General features: G+C 38.5%; 1 protein-coding gene across 2 annotated transcripts in view; it reads right to left on the bottom strand.

Moving 5' to 3' along the window:
- The window catches only part of LOC149172321 (putative prefoldin subunit 4), a 42,894-nt gene extending 38,507 nt beyond the window's left edge, over positions 1-4,387 (bottom strand). Inside the window, exons 1-3 of one of the 2 annotated variants that reach the window (XM_089424306.1) lie at positions 4,252-4,387; positions 4,038-4,137; positions 3,756-3,866 (exon numbers count right to left, since the gene is read on the bottom strand). In XM_089424306.1, coding sequence (XP_089280432.1) covers positions 3,756-3,866; positions 4,038-4,046 — 120 coding nt within the window. In that variant the 5' untranslated portion in view covers positions 4,047-4,137; positions 4,252-4,387. Of the gene's footprint in view, positions 1-3,755; positions 3,867-4,037 lie in introns of both variants that reach the window. The other variant, XM_089424305.1, reaches the window with a different exon arrangement.
- Between the last annotated feature and the right edge of the window lie 18,841 nt (positions 4,388-23,228).

Raw genomic sequence — 23,228 nt, forward strand, 5'->3', positions numbered from 1 at the left:
TTTGAAGGGCTGGTAAATGCAAGAATAACCACATTCCACTGGTCAAATGGAATAGGATAGAATTGCCTGAAGAATTTGGGGACTGGGGTCTAAAAATGTCCAATTTTTTTTGTCCCTCCTTGGCTGCTAAAAATCTCTGGAAACTATTGACCAGAGGGGCTTTGGAGAGACAGTTGAACAGAAATATATTGCTACAGGTTATATCTTAGATTGGATAAGGAATCCCAGGAAATCAATCAAGAATGTGTCTAATCAATGGAAACCTTTGGTAAGATCCCTTCATATCATTGGTGACTATCTAGCTTGGAAAGTGGGCTCCTGGTAAAAGACTGTGTTCTGAATCCTGATGTTATCTTGGAATGTGGAGACAGGTTCCATATGTCAAAAGATAAAAATGATATACTTCAGCAAAAGGGTCTGTTCAGGCTACATCAAATTGCAAATGGAGACACGACTAACATTAGGCAACACGGTTGGCACTTAGCCAACTTCTTGGGACTGGAAGATGAACAATCAAATGAATGGAATGCCTATTTAGATTATCTTAAAAAGGGCCATATTAGACTAAAGGATGAACCTGATTCTTTGGGATTAGCCAGGAACAAAGTTGGTGGAGAATACACAGCTAAATTGGGATATAAAGCAATGTTTAAAACAATCACCACAGAAACTTGCTGGTGGTGGAAACTCCTTTTGTAATGACCCACCTACAATTACAAACAGAATGACCCGCATGTATTGCAATAGTATACATACCAACTAATATTGGAAAATATCTAAGCTTAAGTTAATAAATCAATTATTGAAGTAAATTTCTAACTTACCAAAATATAATGAATATATCAAGTTGGGTACTTGTTATGTATACCACCCTTATATACAGATATATGATAAATCCTTAATCAAATGAAAATATAATTTAAGTTACAAACTATATTTGTTTAAATAAATAAAATAATAATTTAATTTAATTAAAATTATAAAGTAAATTAAATTAATTAAATATTTAAATAAAGTTAATATTAAGTAAACTAATCAAATAAAACCTACGTAGCCTATCCTCTAAAAAGTGTGAACCTACTCAATCAAATCTATAAGCATGCGGAGCTCCACGCAACCAGGCCAAAAGACACAGACAGAAAAGAGGAGAAAGACAGTGATTCGGAGAAATATAAAGGGAAAGGGGTACGACTGAGAGGGGAGGAGAGGACCTTGCAGGAAGGAGGAAAATTACAGCAGAGAGCCACAGACAGAGAAAGAGACTGAAGCCTTAATTGTTCTTCGGTTTTTGGGCACGGGGGCAGAGTGCTTCAATTGTGAAGTACTTTGGAGCTGGGTACCGAGATTGTGCCCAGTTTGGCTGGAAGACTTTGGTCATTTGGCAATGGAAGCGGGAGCAGCAACTGCCAGAAACACCATCAAACAAAATTTCAATTTCAATAAGTTCAGGAACACCCGCAAAAGAAATTACAGGGAAGTACTTGCTGATGTTTTGCTAAAATTAAGAATGTCTGGATGCTTCCTAAATTTAGGGCTTCAGTTCTGTATGAATGATTAAATTTAGGGCTTTACATTTTGTAATGATTTCTCTGGTTAAATTGCTTAATTAGGGTTCCACACCTTTGGACGCTAAAAGCTCCAAAAAATTTAGAATATTTCTTAGGTTGACACTTATGAATCAAGTCTTGACATGGAACAAGATGCAAGTGAGAAAAAACATGGTCCAGGCATTTGTTTGTTGTGCAGAAATGATGGTGAAATTAATGTTCATTTGTCTATCCAGTGTGCACATACACAGGGCATGTGGAAAGAAGTGGAAAACATTACAGGAATAGAGAATGAATGGAATGGTAAGTTTGGTAACACAGTTGAAGAGCTTGGTTTGAGAAAAAAGAACTCAGGGCTATCCCATGTTTGGTTCTGTGGGATGTTTGGGTGGTGAGGGAATTCTAGCATTTTTTATGATAAATTTAATCTACCTTTCCAGCTACAATTGCACGTTTCAGCTTTGGCACAGAGGTGTTTATCTGAGGACACAGTTAATTCACAAAGACAGATTCCTGAGCTTTTAATCAACCAGACTGTATGCTGGGGATTTTTGCATGGAGCATGCCAAAGAGAACAGAAATACGAAAGAGCTGAAGGAGTGATCTATATCTCAGATGCTCACTATATTAATGTTAAAGCTGATCTCAGGGTGGCTACTAATATAGTATAATACCAATGTATTATTGGCTCTAAAATTGTTGTTAAAACGTGCACTTGATAGGAACATCACAAAACCTCAAGTATTTTGAGATTCAAAATTAAGTGGATGAATGGGGACTCTCTCCTACACAATGTGAATCTCAGCCCTTGGATGACAGTTTAAAGTTCGCTAGTTCACTGTTTGAGATTATCTCTTATAGTCGTGTCACAGAGAATTAAACACAGTTGCAGACTTGCTATCGAAGGAAGGTCAAAGACTGGATGAGACAGTTGATACCAGTGACACAGGACGGGGTCACTTCTGTGACTATTCAGCATATCTGAAGAATGCTTTCCACAGTGCATTCATTTTTCTTTTCTTTTTTGAAATGATGCATAGACAGCTATTTTAATATGCTGAAAGTTTTTTTGTACTATGTTTAAGGACTATGGATGTTCAGTTATGATATAAAACTCATACTAAAGTTATCTCTCAAGGGTTAACTACTATTGATGAGCTAAAAAGCTCATGCTATTTTTTGTTGAACATCGTAAATGATTTTTTAGGAAGATATTAGTTGGACAGTGCACTGTGCACCTGAACAATGTAATTTTCACTGTCTCTGAATATGTTTCTTTTTCCATGTAAATAAAAAAAAACAACAACAAAAGGTAAACAAGCCATTATATATGCTAAATGCCAGGGATCATCACTAAAAGCAGACACTATACTTGTGTTGCAAACCTGTAAACATGCAGCCATCCTTGACTTCAGCTTTTAGGTCAGTGTATAATGTGTATGTATTTCACAAGGGGTGTTTTTCTGCTTCAATTCATTAATATATATTTATTAGGTCTAGTGTTCTAGGATGTTTTTCCCCGAACAAAAAATAATAATCTATTGTATTCCCATGACTGAGAATTAGATAAGTGGCAAAGACAAGTTGCGGTCATAGCCGATAGCCAGGTTCAGCTCCATGGAATGAGCCTTGGACATAACTTTGCTACAAGTTTGGCATATTGTAAATGCAAATAGCAACACTAAGCCAAAATAGGAGCCATGTTTCTTCGACGCACAACACAACATTGGCATTTTCATCAACAGGAAATGTACCAGATCATTCGAAGCTAAGGACAATGATCTAGCTAGTTCAGTTTACAATGGATTCCCTCACTTCAGGTTGGTACGTACTATGAACTTCCATACATCCAGATTCAGGAATTCTATAATAGAAGTTTCTGTCAAACAAGAAAATGATTATTCCTGGAATGCTGTCACTCCGTTAGAATTGCAATCTGCTCTGGCAAAAATTACAAGCAAAAGAAACAGAACATGGAGGTGAGTCGTTCTACCCCTGACTCCAGAGGTGCTCAATTGCCGCTATCCTTGTGTAGCATCGGCATCAAGAAATTGATAACCTTTAAATTTGACTGTAATAATTGTATAGTCGTGTTGTATCATACGTTCATACATTACATACATACAAACACAAATGTGTATATATATTAACAATGTGTGTCAATATAAATATACAATTGTGCGTGTATTCATACAGAGGAAAATGTACCTTTCTGGCCTTGATCTCATCCTCCAACTCATGAAACCTGTTATTAAGCCTACCAAACTTATTGATATTTTGCTGATCCTCCCATGTCACCTCTGTATCACCTGCTCCACCCTAAAAATAAAAATAAAAAACGATTACAAAAAATTCCCAATATAGAAAAAAAAACACATACCCACTTGCGTATTCGAGCCCTTTGTGTACTATTGACAACAAATTTAAAAGCCTTTACAGATAAATTATATATGTTGAAACCAGAATAGCAACAATTAGGCCTGATCTTACCTGTTGCATGTTGCCTTTGGCCTGTCGAGTATTCCTGGAGACCCAGTAATCTGATAAATACTAGAGCCAAGAACAGGAGCCCTCGCTCTGAGACTTATCCCTGTATATTGCACACAGAAAAATGTGCTTTCAAGCAATTCCAGATTTAGAAATAGCTTGCTCGGAGGGGAAGTCGCGTTGGAAAATAAATACTGAAAAGGCAAAGGGTAATCACCAGCGTTTGAAAGGCGGAGCGTTGCAAAAAAATATCCAAAAAAGGCAAACGGGAATCACCAGCGCTAAAGGCGTAGAGTTTGGACGAGTTTCTATATCACATATTTCTCAGACGCTTATAAGAGGATTATAGTTGATGATGTTAGGAAGAAGTTCTTGTTAATGTATGATTGGAACGGATAGTTTTAGCTATGTGTTGTAGTAATTCATCTAATGGGAACTTGATTTTCATGGGTTACTAAGGTTTAGCAGGGGTTAAAGTTATGGTTTATTTTAGTGGAGGTTTATGTTAATTTTATTTTTTATGGTTTTTTTTTATCAGTTATGTTTTTAATCATGGGTTAGTGGTATGGGCTTGGAGTATGTCATTTAAATGTTTTTATATGGTTAATAGTTCATTTTTTTTGACATAAGAAAGTAGGTTAACGACTCAATATTTGAGGCATTTGACAAGAGTAAAAGCCCATATCCTTATGGAACACTAGCATGTAATTCCAGGTGGTGTGGTTTTCCTTAATAATGGTGATGAGCCAATTTGCATTCACAGATAGGAGCCAATGATGGTTGTCCCCACTATTGGTTTGACAACTAAGTTATGATAGATTTTCCCACTATGTATAAAAAAACTATTGGCTAGTTTTACAAGTATGACACTGTTGGGTGGGGGAGTATCAACATGTTGATGCTTCTCAGCATTAGACTTGACACCCATGACTTGTATTAAATATAGTTTGATATCAATATGGATAGCATTGTACCTTTGTCCTTTGCCTTTGACCTTTGGGGTCCTTACTTTGACATTGCCACTGCAAAGAACTCAATTTTGTAATCATTCATCTTCTAATATATTAGACTCCTCGACATGGGAAGTGTCTACAAATAAGTCAATTTGACAAGCATTGGTGAATGAGGGGTGGCCAAGAATAGTGTTGAGGCAGTGTAAGGCCTAGCCTTAAATGACTTTGGGCATCTTGGTGGTCATTAACCTACATCGATGGACATCACAAAAGGTTAATGGCTAGAATGGTTGGCTTTGCACACCCTTGCACGATGGCAAGGCACACCATGTACATATCAAGTGCCCTTGCTAAGACTAAGCACACCATGGACCTTGGTAACTCGCATTAGTTGGTTGCACCAAGAGAAGCTTGGAAGGGAACCTTGCAAGGGATGGCAAAGTTTGGGTTATGACATAATCCAAATTGGATGATTACAATATTTATCATCTACCTTGATGCTTTCAGCGTGGAAAATTTGGAGGAATCAGCTTGCAAGGTCATTTTTACCAATAGGTCCAAGTTTGGAAAATTGGGATCTAAAACCTTCCAAATCATTTTTAGTGCATTAAACAGTGTTTTTTGGGGTCAAACAACTCTTGCTTATATAATACCCCCATCATTATTCTTCACTCTAAAACCTTTCCAACAATGTAAGAATTGCATCAAATGAAGTTCATGTGCAAAAGTAATGTCTCTTGCAAGCTGGCATATTGTGTAACCATCATGATACAAGTTGATGCCGCATTGACTCTCGTTACTCATGCATATAAGGCTAACAATGTGTGGATAGTGAAGAACACTCTAGAAGGTTCAAACCTGTAACTTTGGTTAAAGGTTGATGGAGTCAAACCTTGCCCCCTAGTTAGAGAGGAATACTAAGGAGATCAAGATTTTGTAACAACCTTATAGGCCACGAGTCTTAGGTAACTCCATAAAGAGTATATCTTTCTTTGTACTTACACATTTTCCATACCAGAGAAAAGAGAGCACAGCAACCTCACCTTCTAGCTAGGATTTGTCCCATAAGGGTTTTTTAGAGAAAAACTTGTGTCTATTGCGGATGGTGTGTGTGCATTTCTATGTATTCTCTATTTCTTGCATTTTAGCTAATTTATTTATTTAAGTAGAAAAATAGCTAATTACAAATTTTGAAATATAAAGGGAAAATTAACTAACATAGTACAGATTTCAATAATTTCATAAGATCTATTGTGATGAACTATGCTAGTGGAATATTTAGGACAGTTTACAGATCATATTGGTATCTGAGCAAGTTTCTTTGGTGTATTTTGTGGGAATTTGTAGGGATTCTGGACTCAATTTAATTATAATGTTGCAAAACTTGAGACATGGCTAATGAGTTTGTTCAAAATAACCCTCGTGATCTATTAGAAGAGAGATTGGAGAAGCTAAAGTGCAAGTTGTTGACATTAGTCACAATATGAACCTCCTTATGGTGTCTCTAGCAAGCAAGATCAAAATCAGAGAAGATGGAGACTCTAACTCAAGGGTCGGATTGGAGGGGAAATCGCAATATTAGGAAGACACCTAAAAATAGCCAAGGAAAGAACTCAAGAAAGAGTAGCCAAGTTTGAGTGCCATCGACCATTCATAATCCCTATTCAAGATGGAGTAAGAGGTGGCCATAAAGCCATACCAAGGTGAGAGTGATGCATTAAAACTAAATCATTGGTTGCAATAAATAGAAGTTTATTATAGCATTCACCATATAGATGAAGAGCATGGCATATCATTTGCTAGTTTGAAGTTATAGGACCATGCTCTAACCTAGTGGGAAAGCTATACAAAAACACTTAGGTTGGAAAGTCATCCACCATTAACTAGGTGGGAGGACTTCAAAACTTCCATTAAGTCCCATTTCTACCGTATTGGGTATGCAGAGAACCAATGGATCTAATTGCTCTACTTCATGCAAAGGCAGGGGCAGAGTATATAGGAGCACACCACTAATTTCAAAAATATGGCCATCATTGTAAGTATCTCTCCCTATAACCCATATGTACTCCTTAAGTATCTAGGGGGTCTACATAGCCATTTATGAAAGGAAGTCATGCTTTTCAAGTTGAGGATCGTGAATGAGGCATGTGCAAAAGCACATCATATGGAAAGCAAAGGCCGAGAGAAAGGGAAATCAAGTGGTTTGAAGCAAAAAAGAGAACCGTGAAGCTTCCAAGGAGGGGAAAAAGAAGTGGAAAGAGGGAAAGGATAAGAGGACAATAACCATTGCACATTAATGGAAGGATCCTAACAACCATTCAAACCATTACAACATTGATGGTCATACTAAGGAAAAGTGTTGAGAACTACATCTAGAGATAAACTCAAAGAAACACAAAAAGGATGAAAAGAAAAACAACCTTCTAACCATAAATACAAGAAATTGGTAACTACATCTAGAGATAAACCCAAAGAAACATAAAAAGGATGAAAAGAAAAAGAGTCTTCTAACCACATATTCAAGCAATCAAGTTGAAAGTAGCTTAGCTAGGATGAGAATATTATTTGCATAATAGTGCAAAAGGAGGTGAATTTGAGTAACCTTCATCACTAGGGAGAAAAAAAATATGAGTAAATGCTTCCACATCAATATCCAAATCAAGAAGACTAAGGAAGATGCTCTGCTCAACTTGGGTTCACAAGTTAATCTCATAGTAGCAAATATGGTCAACAAACATGGATTGAAGGTTCATGATCATCCTATCCCATATCCATTGAGATGGGTAAATAACGGTGCAAAAATCAGGGTACCAAAACAGTGCAAGATAAAATTTGTTGTAAGTGTTGATTATATTGATGAAGTGGAATTGGACGTAGTATCGCTTGATGTATGTAGAGTCATGTTTGGGAGTACCTACATGTATATGAGGGATGAAATATTCATGCAAAGATCCAACCAATACCACCTCATCAAGCATGGGAAATCCTTCATCATTAACACACATAGAGGCAAGTCAAAGATTTCACTGGTAAGTACCATGCAAGCCAAGAAGCTTATTAGCTCCAGTAAGACATATGTTTTACCTTTCTTAAGAGAAATCAGTTCAATGATGATTCAATAAAAGTAAGGGCATCCTTGGAGGGGTGTTCTAAAGAACATAGATGTTGACTAGAAGGGTCGTTGTGGGCATACAAGGGATTCTTCCAAGAGCCTAAAGGGTTACTGCCCAAGAGAGAAGTGGAGCATGAAATCTAGTTATTTCCAGACTCTCCATTTGTAGAATATTGGGTTGTATATATAGTTTATTCTTGAAGCTAATGAAGTGAAGTAGTATTTGCAATAGTTGTTGAAGCAAGGCATGATTCAACCAAATACCTCACTTTCTGGGCCACCCATCATAAGTGTACAAAAAAAGAATGGAACTTGGCGAAAGTGCATTAATTATAGAGTGTCAAACAAGATTACACGTGATAATTGATACCCTCTACCCAAGATTAATGATTTACTATATCAGTTGCAACATGTAAAACAGTTCACCAAGTTGGATTTAAAATCAAGATATCAAAAGTATAGGAAGACACCTGGAAAACAACCTTCAAAACTAGACAAGATTTGTATGAATGGTTGGGCATGCCATTTGGTTTATGGAATGCACTAACTATGTAAATGAGATTTGTTATAGTTTATTTGGATGATGTACTAGTTTATAATGCTACTTGGGAGGAGCACATCTCACACTTGATGCAAGTGCTAGAGACTTTGAAAAAGCACCAAATACTGGAAAACCTTAAGAAATGTGAGTTTTCCCTATAGTTTTTAGTTTATTTAGGACATGTGATAAGTGGAGGGGAACTTAATATGAATCCCACAAAGATGGAGATCAACATAAAGTGGTTGAAACCTACAAAATACTTCGAAGTTAGGAGCAGTTTTAAGGTAGCACAGTACTTGTGGAAGTTCATAGCTTCATTTTCAGTGGTACTTGTGGAAGTTCATAGCTTCATTTTCAGTGGTACTTGTGGAAGTTCATAGCTTCATTTTCAGTAGTAGTTGCACCACTCCATGTCATAATGTTGTGTGGAAAGGGTTTCCAATAAGGGAAGAACTACCAAAAGGCCTTTGAAGAGCTTAAAGAAAAAATTAGCCAAGCACCAATTCTCGCATTACCAAACTTGTACAAGTCCTTTGAAATGGAGACAGATGCAAGTGGGTATGCCACGAGAGCAATCTTGATGCGAGGAGGAAGGCCTATATGTTATCACTATGAACTATTTCATGGAATAGTTCTCAACTACCCTCCCTACCAAAAGGAGTTCTATGCCACAATACAAGTTGTCAAAAAGTGGAAACACTATTTGATGGGAAGGACAACCATCATCCCCACAAATCATTGTTCACTACATCACTTATCAACCTAGAGTAAGCTACAATATACCAAATGCTACAAGTGGATGGGTTTCTTATAGTAGTTTCATTTAGTCATCGAGTGTAAGAAGGACGACATAAACATATTGGCAAACATGTTATCAAGGCCACCCGCATAAAAAATTATAGATTTGGGGACTCTAATGCACATGGGGCCTTTCACCCATGATGCATATAGAGAAGCATACATAGAATATGAGGAATTTCAAGGAGGTGTTTCAACAACTATAGGGCTAGAGTCATGTAGAAGATGGTAACAACAAAGTTGACTATCATCCCTAGAATGGGCTATACTATAAGTTGGACAAGCTTTGTGTTCCTAAAGATGATCAATTGTGGCTTATTAGAGAGGTTCACACCTCTAAGGTTGCAGGGAATTTTGGTATTGGGAAGACAATTGCCAACTTACAGAGGCATGTGTATTGGACCATAATGCAAGAAGATGTAGCAAGGTGCATTAAAAGATGTGTACTTCGTTGTATCAACAAACCTAGTAACAGGAAGCAAGGTCTATACCATCCCTTACCTATACCCACTCATCCTTGGGAAAACATTTCGTGGATTTTGTGGGAGGTTTATCAGCAACCAAGAAAGGAAATGACTACCTATTTGTGCTAGTTGATAAGTTCAACAAGATATGCATTCTTATGTCTTGTAAAAAGACTATCAAAGGGTGAGAAACACTAAACTTGTTATCTGAACAAGTTTTGTTACACTCTAGGATACTAAGGAGCATCATTTCAGATAGGGACAACATATTTCTCAGTGCATTTTGGACTACATTGCGGGAGAAGATGGACACAAAGTTGAAGAGGTCAACAACATTCCATCCTTAAACACATGGGTAGGCAAAATTAGTCAACAAGACATTGGTGTAACTCTTGAGTGGTTACAATTAGAAGCATCCAAAGACCTAGGATGAATTTTTAATCCATATACAACACTCTTGTAACAAACTAGCCCACACTTCAATTGGTAAGTCCCCTTTTGAAATATGTTTCAGATATTTAGGAAAAAATTGTTGATAATATTAGGAAAATTCTTTTGTCAAGTATCAAAGACATTGAAGACGTCACATGAAAAATATAAGGCTAGGAATGATCAACACATAATAGAGAACTCATTCAGAGTGGAGACATAGTATGGTTACAATTAAACAATGAAAGACTGCAAGGTACCAACAAGAAGATTAAGGCTTTGTTGTATGATCCTTTTGAGATATTGGTAAAGGTGGAAGATAATACCTACAAACTCAATCTACCCCCATACATGCACATTTACTTAGTAGTGAATGTGGGGAACCTCAAACTCTATGAGGCTCCCATGTTGGATTAGGAAGAGGGACAAGTCCTATCTTCCATAGAAGACTTAACACTAGATGCCTAGGTAAAGTTGGTAGAGGACACAATTTTTGAGAGGAGATATAGAACCACAAAAGAGGTAGCGTGACCTTGGGAATTTTGGGTTGAAAGGACAACTTCTAGGCAGAGAAAAATGGTACTCTAAGGAGAAGGTAGAAGAAATTTTACCTCACCTCATTTAGTAAAAATTTTGGGGACCAAAATCCCTCCTAAATGGGGAAGTACGATCTAGATTAGATCACTATATTATTTGTCATATATCTCGATGCTTTTAGAGTGGAAAAACTCAAGAAATCAATGTGTAGGGTCATTTTTACTAGTGGGTTCTAGTTTGGAGAGTTGGGATCTGAAACCTTATGGATCTAATTAAGGCTTTAAATAGCGTTTTTTGTGCCAAAACACTCTAACTCGTGTAATATCCCCAAGCACTATTCTACATTCAAATAACTTTCGAATGGTGCAAGAATCATTTCAAACAAAGTTTATAAAAGTTATCCCTCCAACAAGTTGACCTATTGTGTTGACCACCAAGGTATGATTGGATGTGACATTAGTGCTCGTTACTGATGCATATGGGGCTAACTGTTATGAAACCAACTCACAAAAGATAGAAAAGATAGATCAACAACTTAAAAGTCAGCCTCTTCGAAGGGGAAACCTCCTTTACATTACACAAATGAACAATTCTTGGATGATACAAATGACAAGACCTCCTTTCTATATATAGGAGTCTAAGGGGTCCCAATACAATCAGAGCCTACATAACAATAATATTGTAGGGGCACAACAATAACAGTAGTGGGCTTCTATGGGGCATAATAATAACAACATGGGGACTATATGGGCACAATAATATAATAAGGGGGTTGCACTAATAACAATAAGGGGTTACACTAGTAGTATAGGGACCTAAAATGCCCCTCTTCTTCAAAAAGTGTTGTCCTCAACGCTTGAGTAATTTTGGTTGCTTCTGTATAAAATTCTCATCCTCCCATGTGGAATCTTCAATGGGTAAGTTCTTCCACTTGATGAGATACTCTAAAATTGATCGATTTTGTAGTTGTTGATTTCTTGTTTTTGTGACTGCTTCCGGTTCCAATATGATTTTTCCTTCCTTGTCAAGTTCTAGCAATATTGTTTGAAATGGGATATTCTCACCTATAACCTTCTTTAAGTATGAAACATGGGAAACTAGGTGCACTCAAGAAGATGCAGGAAACTCCAATTTGTATGCCATAGTACCAATTTTTTGTAACACCTTGTACGAACCATAATACTTTAGTGATAATTTATTATCCTTCTTAGCTTGCTTGAGGGACATTTGTTTGTATGGTTGTAGTCGTAGGAATACCCAGTCACCTACATCAAAATTTCTTTCACTGCGATGTTGATCTGCTTGTTGTTTCATTCTATTTTGCGCCAAAGTGAGGTTATCCTTTAAGAGTTTCAGAACTTGTTATTGATGCTCGATGTGATCTTCCATTGCTTGAACCTTAGAATTTTCTATAGATGATGTGATGGATGGTGGATGATATCCATAAAGTGCCATAAATGGGGCCATTTTTGTTGCAGTATGGAAGGAAGTTTTATACCACCATTAATCCAAAGGCAACCACTTGACCCATTGTGTCTGTTTATCATATACAAAGCAACGAAGATATCCTTCCAAACATTTGTTCACTATCTCAGTTTTCCCATCAGATTGAGGATGATAAGATGAGCTATGAGCTAACTGGGTACCCAAATATTCCACCTCTTGTATTCCAAAGAAACATTTGGAGTTTTTTGCATATAATTGTTTCTCCTCCAATAGTTTGAGCACGCTCTCAACATGTTGAACATGATCCTTCCAAGACTTGTTGTAGATTAGTATATAATCAAAAAATTACTAACACAATTTTTCTAAGGAAGGGTTTGAAAATGGAATTCATCAAACCCTGAAATGTAGAAGGTGCATTGGTAAGGCCAAAAGGAATGACCAAAAATTCATAATGACCCTCATGAGTTCTAAATATTGTTTTTGGAATGTCTTCAGTCTTCATTCTGATTTAATGATATCCTGAATGAAGATCTAACTTGGTGAAGTAAGTTGCTCCATGTAATTCATCCAATAATTCATCAATGACAAGAATGGGAAATTTATCTTTAATAGTAAGCATGTTGAGCTCCCTATAATCTGGACACATGCTCCATGATCCGTCCTTCTTGTGTACCAATACCACAGGAGCAGAGAAAGAACTTTGACTAGGTTGAATTATACCAACCTCTAGCATTTCTGTAACCATACGTTCAATTTCACTCTTTTGGGCATATGGATATCTGTAAGGCCTGATGTTTGTGGGAACACTTCCTGGAATCAAATGAATAACATGATCATGATCACGAATAGGTGGGAGGCCTTTAGGATTCTCAAATACCTTGGAATGATTGTCCAAAACGTTTTAGAGATATGGAGAAATAGATTATTTCAATGTGGGAACCTCTAGTGAACATAATTGTGCAATTACACCCCGTTGTTCTTTCTTTAGAAGCTTTGTCATGCTGTTAGAGTTGATTATCTTTCCCGGTTTCCCTTCAATACTCCTTAATTCAACTTCCTTTCCTTTCCAAAAAAATTGAAAGAAAAGTTCTTGAAAATTAAAAGTTATCATACCCAAAGATTGTAGCCATTGGAATCCTAGAAAAACATCTGCACCACCCATTGGAATGGAAAGCATTGGAATATTCAAAACATATTATCCCATGGATAGCTTGATATTATGGCACTTTCCAGAGCAATTTATGGTTCCTCCATTGCAACCATTACTTGACACTCTGGTGTTGGATATAGGAAGCAATTCAATTCCTTAGCTATCTTGCAATGAATAAAATTATGGGTACTACCCGAGTCAATCAACACTATTACCTTTTTCTTCTTGATATGCCATTTTATCTTGAGATTTTGAGGAGTGGTAATTCCTGTCAATGCATTACAATATATGGTCATATTCATTTCTTCTTCCTCTGGGATTGGTTCCTGGTATATATCCTCTTATTTTGATGTTTCTAGTTCCTTTTCTTGCTCCTCTTTCCCATCTATGTAAATTATTTTCTTCTCAACACACTGATGACCTCTAGTGTATTTTCTATCACAATTGTAACAAAGCCCTTTTTCTTTTTTTTCTTCCAATTGTTGTGGTGTCAACCTTGTAGGTTGTGAAAGGTTAGGAGAAACAACACTTCCATATTTATAGTTGTGAGTGGTAGGCTTCCTTGTTGCCATAATTCTGCTTTCCATTTTTCTTGCCAACCTGAATGCCTTCTCCAATGATCCAGGTTCGCAAAGGCGAACCTCATGTTGGATGTTCCTTTGAAGTCCCTATGAACAAATCAATCTTATGCTCCTTTGGAATATCTCTTACCCTTATATTCAATTTTTGGAAGTCCTCAATGTGCTCCATCATTGAACCCTTTTGTTTGAGATTTATCAATTGGCTAAAAAAGGTGTTGCTTTTTGTATCTTCATAATGTGTTATCATTTCTTCCGTAAAAATTGCCCAAGTGACAAATTGTTTACAAGAGAAAAGCTGTCGATACCATATAAACTGATTTGGTTCCAAATATAAAGTTACAATGCATACCTTTTGTGTGTTTTGCACATTATGGAGATCGAAATATTGTTCCATCTGTAGTATCCATGTTATGGGATCCTTGCCATCAAACTTCCTCATATCGATCTTTGGAACATGGTGGGTCTTCAATCTAATGTTAGAGTCTATGAAATCATGATTAACATTTCTTTTTTTCTCATCATGAGTTTCCTTGATCCGGATTGAAACATGAACGCAAAAAATTACAAATATAACCATAAATACATAGATGCGGTAGAAATAACACTTCCTTTGATTAATATCAAATGATGAAATATGCTTACAAACAGTATGGAAATGAGACTAGCTTGGCAATGGTAGCATATCTCTGAGAAGAGATGTGGTTGATACATGCCTCTGAACTGCGTTACAATGAGGCTCAAGGGCATTTTTATTATTGAACAATAAGATCAAACCCTAAACAACCAAAACCCTAACCCGGGGAGATGTAACACTAAGAGTTTATGGGCCTTGTTGGGGTTAGTTGGGAGCCAACTTCCCGAGGTTGTGAATTGGTCATATTATATTTGTTTGATGCGCATGATATCTCGTTGGAAAGATCTCTTTGAGGACTATGACAAAAAATATGACTTAACAAAAGTCGTTGGCGGTAGATTGCCAAAAAACATTATTTAGGGCCTCAAAATGGCTCCAGAAGTTTAGGACCTGAAAAACTGCTAAAAATAGTAAATTGTGTTACAATTAAGAAAACTAGAAACTTGAAAGAAACAATGGTGGGGTTCCAAGTGGAATTGGTAGGTGGCCACCAATATCCACCTGGATCATTCCTCCCCCCTTAGGAAGCAATGTTCCCCATTGCGTTGAGCGCCTCCATGAGATGGGGAAACTTCTGCTGAACTTGGTCCCTGGTGTTCTGCAATCACTGATGTGTCCAGTAATGGTGGGAAGCATGGTCGAGGGCGATCCACATCGAACACTCGGTGCAAGCCAAGGAATGGGGAAATGTTGTGTTGCAAATCATTGTTTCCCACATCTTTGTTAATAGTGTAAGGACCATATCAGAGTGGTCTGAGCTTCTGATGGGATTTGGTAAGGCATTCTTTTTGCAAACGCAACCAAACCTTGTCGCTCACCTGAAACTTGTGTGACACCTGATGTTGATCATGTCGTTGCTTGTACTTGGCATTTTCCAGAATGGAGCAACGATATATTGGCCCGTTGGGTGGAGGTGCTCCGGGAGTTAGATCAAATGAATGCTTGACCTAACAGTGTAACGATACCCCTGTCGATGAGGCGAAGATGTCCCTGTATCCTTTCATGATCGTATCCACCTGCTTCTGCTGTGTGAAGGAACCCTTCCCGGGGGCCATGGATGTGGCTGCGATCTTCCCCTTGCTTTGAGAGCGAACTAGAAGGAAAATAAATTTCCTAGTATGGGAGATGATCTTATTGCCTTTCTTAGTAGAGATAAAAGAAGTGGCGGTAGGTGGGGCTAGCTCCAGTATCCTATATAATGTATTACACAAACAAATAATAACATCGTTAGGCCTTGACTCATACACAGCATGTCGCTTCCACAAGTATGGTTGGCCTAATAATACATCACAAACATCAAGAGGTGCAACATCACACAATACCTCATATGTGAAGGGCTTGATGCTGTAGGGAAGGCAACACTGTTGGCGGACTCAGAGATCTTGTCCTTGGTGAAGCCACCTGATGTTGTACAATTGCGAGTGTGGTATGGCCAGTAGTCCCAACTGCTTCACGGCCTCTGCTAAAATGAGGTTCTTTTGGCTCCCACTGTCAACAATGAATTGCAGCGGCGAATCCTTCACCCACATTTGTGAGTGGAAAAGATGCTCCCCCTCCTGTGGACCTTTAGGCTCATTCTTCTGGATCTTAGCGGTGGAAATAGTGGCATTGGGCTCCGCATCAATGATTTGCTTCCCTTTGTCATTCCTCTTGTCGGGTTCTAACTCAGGGTCGGAACATGCATCTGATTCTGAAGCCTTCAACTCGGCCACCAACGACTGCTTGGCCCAACACTCACTTGTGCTGTGAGTGGGGCTCTTGTGGAACTCACACCACTTTCCTATGTCCTTCTTTGAATTAGTGGTGTTGTTCTTTTCTTGCGACTTCAACGAGTTGTCTTGGGTCACCCTGCCTTGGCTTTGTCCTTTGTTCTTCGAATTCGCAGATCCAAAGTCTCGCTTTTTTTGTTTAAAATTCTGCTCGATCTTGACAACATATCGGTATGCTGTGCCGAGCGAGGAGATGTCCATGAACTCCATCTCATCCTAGATGTATCTATGTAGGTAGCTGCAGTACTTGAGTACCAAATGTTTCTCAAAATCCTTGATGCCCAACTTCATGCGCAGGGTATGAAAAACATTGGTAAACTCTGGCACATCTTGGTCCCTTCCCTGCCACATCGTGGTCCACTTTATGTATTTGTCCTCATAGCTCCCGAAAGTGTAGTACTGCTCCTTGATGGTGTCCCGTAATGAATTCCAAGTGGAAGCAGCTGAAAACAATGAGTTTGTACTTTCATCCTTCTGCTCGCAGTAGATTTCCCACCAGTCCTTGATGTGGGGGGTTGCTTTGAGAAGAGTGAAAGTAATCTTTTCCCGGCTAGAAAAATCATGAACAAAAAAATACCCTTCTGGCAGATTTAACAATTTATCTACGACATTTTCATATATTTGACCCTCAAATATGGGGATTTCAAAGTTAACTTGTACCTTAAAGGGTGTAGCGTTCCCAGAGTAGCTATTAGATGCGTCGCCCCTGGGTAGCCGCTAAAGGATCTGGGCAAAGTTGTCCATCATCGTGTTCCTTTGTTGCTCAAGGGCTTCTTCGAGCAAGATTTTGATAGGATCTCTTGCCCCCTCGTCTTTCTTTTCATCCACCATGGGAGGTCGTTGAGATTTGCAAGGTTGGTCTTGCAAAGGTTCGACTAGTTCAAGCCCTAACTCCTTATATCTCGACCTCATTGGGGACATACAAAGAAAATCAGAGAAAGAGCAGACTGCTCTGATACCACTGATCCGGATTGAAACAGGAACGCAATTAATTACAGATATAACCATAAATACAGGGATGCAACAGAAACAACACTTCCTTTGATTAATATCAAATAATGAAATATGCTTACAAACAGTATGGAAATGAGACTAGCTCGACAATGGTAGCTTATCTATGAGAAGAGATGTGGTGGCTACATGCCTCTGAACTGTGTTACAATGAGGCTCAAGGGCCTTTTTATTATTGAACAATAAGAGCAAACTCTAAACAACCAAAACCCTAACCTAAGGAGATGTAACACCAAGAGTTTATGGGCCCCATTGGGGTTAGTTGGGCAGCCAACTTCCCGGGGTTGTGACTTGGTCATATTATCTCTATTTGACACGCATGATATCTCATTAGAAAGATCTCTCCAAGGACTACAACCAAAAAAATGACTTAGCAGATGTTGCTAGTGGTAGATTGCCAAAAACGTCGTTTAGGGCCTCAAAACGACTCCGAAAGTTTAGGACCCGAAAAAATGCTAAAAATAGTAAATTGTGCTACAATTAAGGAAACTAAAAAACTGAAAGAAACAATGGTGGGGGTCCAAGTGGAATTGGCGGGTGGCCACCAATATCCACCTGGATCATTCCTTTACTACCCTTTCACCATTAGTAAGCATTTCTTGTAGAAAATTTGTCAATTTCTTCAAATCTTCCATGTTGCCTTTAATTTTTTCTTCTATACCAGCCATCTTAGCTTCCACGCCCTTTGAATTCCTTCAAACTAATTTTTCAACCAAAATTATGCAAAACTTTAAAAAACTACACACCTTTTTTCACTTTGTAGGAGCTCGATATTGAATATGTTGTATCTCTATAATTTTGGATCTTCAAGGTCTAAAATTACGTCCTGTGGTAGCCCTCTGAGTCCTCTTTCCAACCCCGCAAGTCTGATTTTGGATACTCCAAGGAAGAGTTATGCTAAATCTCCCACGATGACCTGATTATAGACTGGTTCAGTAGAGCGAACTTGTACGAAGGTCACGTGTCATTGTTTCGACCTTAGGACCTGAAACCGATACACAGAAAACTACAGGTCGTCCTCTTTCTGTAACTTTTGACGAAATTTAAATTTGATGCTCAGAGAGAAAGTTATGATGATTTTTCCCATGTCACCTATTTGGCATGTAATTCGGGAGCCTGCAAAAACCCTAAATGTCTTGGACCATATCTCCGAAAATATAGCGAAACAAGATCTGAAATTTGGATCCGAGCTTCATCAAGATTTCGGCTCAAATGGGTTTTAATTTCAGAGTCTGAACCTTCGTAGAAAACAAATTATAGCGAAAATTCCACGATGACATGTTTGCGACGAAATTATGGAGCTTGTAAAAAACCTAACTTCCTCAGATCATATCTCCGAAAATATAGCGAGAGAAGATCTAAAATTCAAACCTGAGGTTCATAACAATTTCGGCTCAAATGGATTTTTTTTTTAGATTTTGAAACTTTGTACAGAAAAAGTTATATCGAAAATGCCACGATGCTATTTGGAGCAGCGAAACCCTAGAACCCAAAGCTCTGATACCAAATATTATGAAACTAGCTCACAAAAATATAGAAAAGATAGATCAACGACTTAAAAATCAGCCTCTTCGAGGGGGCAACCTCCTTTACATTACACAAATGAACAATTCTTGGATGATACAATTGACAAGGCCTCCTTTCTATATATAGGATTCTAAGGGGTCCCAATATAATCAGAGCCTACATAGCAATAATATTGTAGGGGCACAACAATAACAATAGTGGGCTTCTATGCGGCATAATAATAACAACATGGGGACTATATGGGCATAATAATATAGTAAGGGGATTACACTAATAATAATAATGGGTTACACTAGTAGTATAGGGACCTAACTCTAACCACGTGTGGAGATTGCAAAAGCCTCTAGAAGGTTACCCATAATTCTATTTGAGGGTTGAGGGGGTCAAACCTTACCCCTAGTTGGCGATCATGATATGTTAAATACAAGGCCACCAATACATGCAAGGGTTCCTTTTTATGCTATTGTATTTTGTTCCATAGTTGAGTAAAGCAACTGGAAGTGGTAAATTAGAAAGAAAAACTGAGGAGGTCAAGATTCTCTAGCATTCTTATAGGTTACAAATCTCAAGTAATTCCATAAAGAGTACCTCTTTCTTTGTACTTGTACATTTTCCATACCAAGGAAAGAAAGCATAATAACCTCACCTTCTAACTGGATTTTCTCCCATAAAAGTTTCCCTTGGAAAAAAATGTGTCCATTGTGGATGGTGTGTCTATATTTATTTGTATTCTCTATTTCCATATTTAAATTATTTTATTTATTTAAGCAGAAAATTAGTTAATTATAGAATCTAAAATCTAAAGGGAAAATTAACCAACATAGTAGAGATTATAGTAATTTCATCGGATCTATTCTAACACATTATTCTGATGCAATATCCACCAAAGTTTATGGATCATGATAGATGACTGCGTTGATTTTCAAGCATGATGCATGACAGATGAGACTGGCTTAGAGAACCTAAATGACTTGAGTTCCTGGGCTAAGTACCAACCTAAGGAGTTGTATAATCTACATTTGGTTGTTTCAATTGAAAAAAGAGGTGCCTTCAAACACGAGTATCTACAAAGCATAATAGCAAGATGCACTTATTTGGTGCATTTATGTTGAGTAAACTTAGACACACTTAAGTGCATTTGAAAACACTTGGACATACATGTGTCACTTCTAGGCACAATTGGCTACTCTTGTTGGATGCAAATGCCCAATGGACAAGAAATCAAATGGAAGCAAGTTGACATATGGCACTTGGGTACCCCACCTTATAGTGAAGGGTTTTGCAAGTGCAAGGAAAGTTTCATATAAAAGGAGTGCATCTCAAAAGTGTTAAGGCTTAAGTGATTGGGCATGGATAAGGAGTGTAGAGGAGTTTTCTAATTATTTTAAGTCCAATGTTAGGAACAATAGGGCAAATAACACTAGCTAAGTGAGAAGAACAAGAATACAAGACTTGTACGAGGTCGACCTTCTATTGCTTCAAGGGTTGGATTGTGTAAGTCAATTGGGAAGTAAGAAAAAGGGAATATTGCCTTAGAGTCATTATACATCTATAATATAGTTTCAGGGGAAAGGATGCAACTTCATTATTGCATATCTATAACATTATTCATTGAAATAAAGTTAAGGTGCCCACCTGTACATGGGCATTATGGAATCTTATAAATGTTGGATGTTAATATTCCTTGCTTTTTTTGTTGTTGGCTAAGTATTGAAATATTGGCTTAAGTATACATATTATAGGGATGTTTTAAAGGCCCTATTATTGAATGAACTTGGTTGAGTAGGACTTAGTTACAATACATATTATATCCTAAGGAAAAGTTGTGGGCAAAACTTAAGTGGAGATGCATAGTCTCATTATAGTAGGCACAAGTCAGCGAAGCCCCTGTGGCCAAGGCAAGGCAATGTTTCATGGCTTCAAGTGCTAAAAGAGACTTCCTAATCTAAACATTGTCAATATACGGGTTGATCCAGGTGGATATTGGTGGCCACCTGCCAAGTCCACCTGGACCCCCACCATTTTTTCTCTCAGCATTTTCAGTTTCCTTAATTGTAGCACAACTTACTATTTTTAGCAGTTTTTCGGGTCCTGAACTTCCGGAGCCGTTTTGAGGCCCTAAACGACGTTTTTTGGGAAATTAAAGTGGTATTGCTTGGATAGATTTTTCTAACGAGCTATTGTACACATCAAACGGAGATCGTATGCCAAAGTTACGACCCCGGGAAGTTGATGTACCAATTTACCCAAACGGGGCCCACAGTTTGGCGTTTCATCTTCTAGGGTTAGGTTTTGGAATGTGAAGGGTTTTTTATTGTTTCTCAACAATAAATAGGCCTTCGAGCCTCATTGTAACATAGTTCAGAGGCATGTAGCGACCACATCTCTTCTCAGAGATAAGCTACCATCGCCCTAGCTGGTTTAATTCCATTACTGTTTGTAAGCATATTTTAGTATTTTACATTAATGAAATGAAGTATTATTTCCGCTGCATATCTGTGTTTATGGTTATCTCTGTAATTTGTTGCGTTCTTGTTTAAGTCCGGATTAGTGGAATCAAAGCGGTCTGCTTTTTCTCTGTTTTTCTTTGCATGTCTCCAACGAGGTCGAGATATAAGGAGTTAGGGCTTGAACTGGTCGAACCTTTGCAAGAACAACCTCGCAAATCCCGACGGCCTCCCATGGCACATGAGAAGAAAGACGAGGGGGCAGGAGATCCTATGAAAATCTTGCTCGAAGAAGCTCTCGAGTGACAACGGAACGCGATGATGGACAACTTTGCCCAGATCCTTTAGCGGCTACCCAGAAGTGACGCATCGGCTTCTAGCAGCTACTCTGGAAATGCCACGCCCTTTAAGGTACAAGTTAATTTTGAAATCCCCATATTCGAGGGTCAGATAGACACATGTGCCGTAGATAAATGGTTAAATATGCTAGAGAGTTATTTTTTTGTTCATGAATTTTCAGTCGGGAAAAGATTGTTTTCACTCTTCTCAAAGCAGCCCCCCACGTTAAGGACTGGTGGGAAACCTACTGCGAGCAGAAGGATGAAACTACCAGCTCGCTCACTATTTTCAGCCGCACCCACCTGGAATTCTTTCTGGGATGCCATTAAGGAGCAGTACTACCCTATCGGAAGCTATGAGGATGAATACATAAAGTGGACCACGCTGTGGCAGGGAAGGGACCAAGACGTGCCAGACTTCACCAATCTTTTCCATACCCTTCGCACAAAGTTGGGTATCAAGGATTTGGAGCAGCATTTGATACTCAAATACCGTGGCTGCCTGCACAAGTACATCCAGGAAGAAATAGAATTCCTAAACATCTCCTTGCTCGGCACAACATACCGATATTCCGTCAAGGTCAAGCAGAAGTTTAAACAAAAGAAGCGAGACTTTGGATCTGCGAATCGGAAGCAAGGGAAAGGTGCCACTAAACCACAGAACAAAGGACAAAGCCAAGGCGGGCAGCCCAAGACAACCCGCCAAAGTTGCAAGCAAAGAACAGCGTTGTGAAGCCTAAAAAGGACACGGGGAAATGGTTTGAGTTCCATAAAAGCTCCACTCACAACACAAGTGAGTGTCAGGCCAAGCAGTCACTAGTGGCTGAGATAAAGGTTTCAGAATCAGATGCATGTTCTGACTCTGAGTCAGAACCTGACAAGGGAAATGACAAAGGGAAGCAGATCATTGATGTGGATCCCAACGCCACTATTGCTACTGCCAAGATCCAGAAAAATGAACTCGAAGATCAGAGGAGGAGGAGCGTCTCTTCCACTCCCAGATGTGGGTAAAGGGTTCCCCACTACAGTTCATTGTCGATAGTGGGAGCCAAAAGAACCTCATTTCGGCAAAGGTCGTGAAGCGGTTGGGCTTACCGACCACAACACATCCACAACTGTACACCATCGGGTGGCTTCACCAAGGACGGGATCTTCGCGTGAGCCAGCAGTGTCACCTTCCATACAACATCAAGCCCTTCACGAATGAGGTATTGTGTGACATTGCTCCCCTTGAAGTTTGTGATGTATTATTAGGACAACCATACTTGTGGAAGCGACATGCTATGTATGAATCAAGGCCCCGTGCTGTTATTATTACATTGGGAAATAAGTTGTACAGGATACCAGAGGTAGCATCGCCTACTGCCATCTCTTTGATTACTGCAAAACAATGTAGTAATATCATTTCCAAAACTGAGAAATTTGTTTTCCTGGTGATACGCCCTCAAGGAAAGAAG

This window comes from Pinus tabuliformis, chromosome 4_2, assembly GCF_031772625.1.
Source record: "Pinus tabuliformis cultivar Carrire ecotype Pingquan chromosome 4_2, CPIR1, whole genome shotgun sequence".
Lineage (NCBI taxonomy): Eukaryota > Viridiplantae > Streptophyta > Pinopsida > Pinales > Pinaceae > Pinus > Pinus tabuliformis.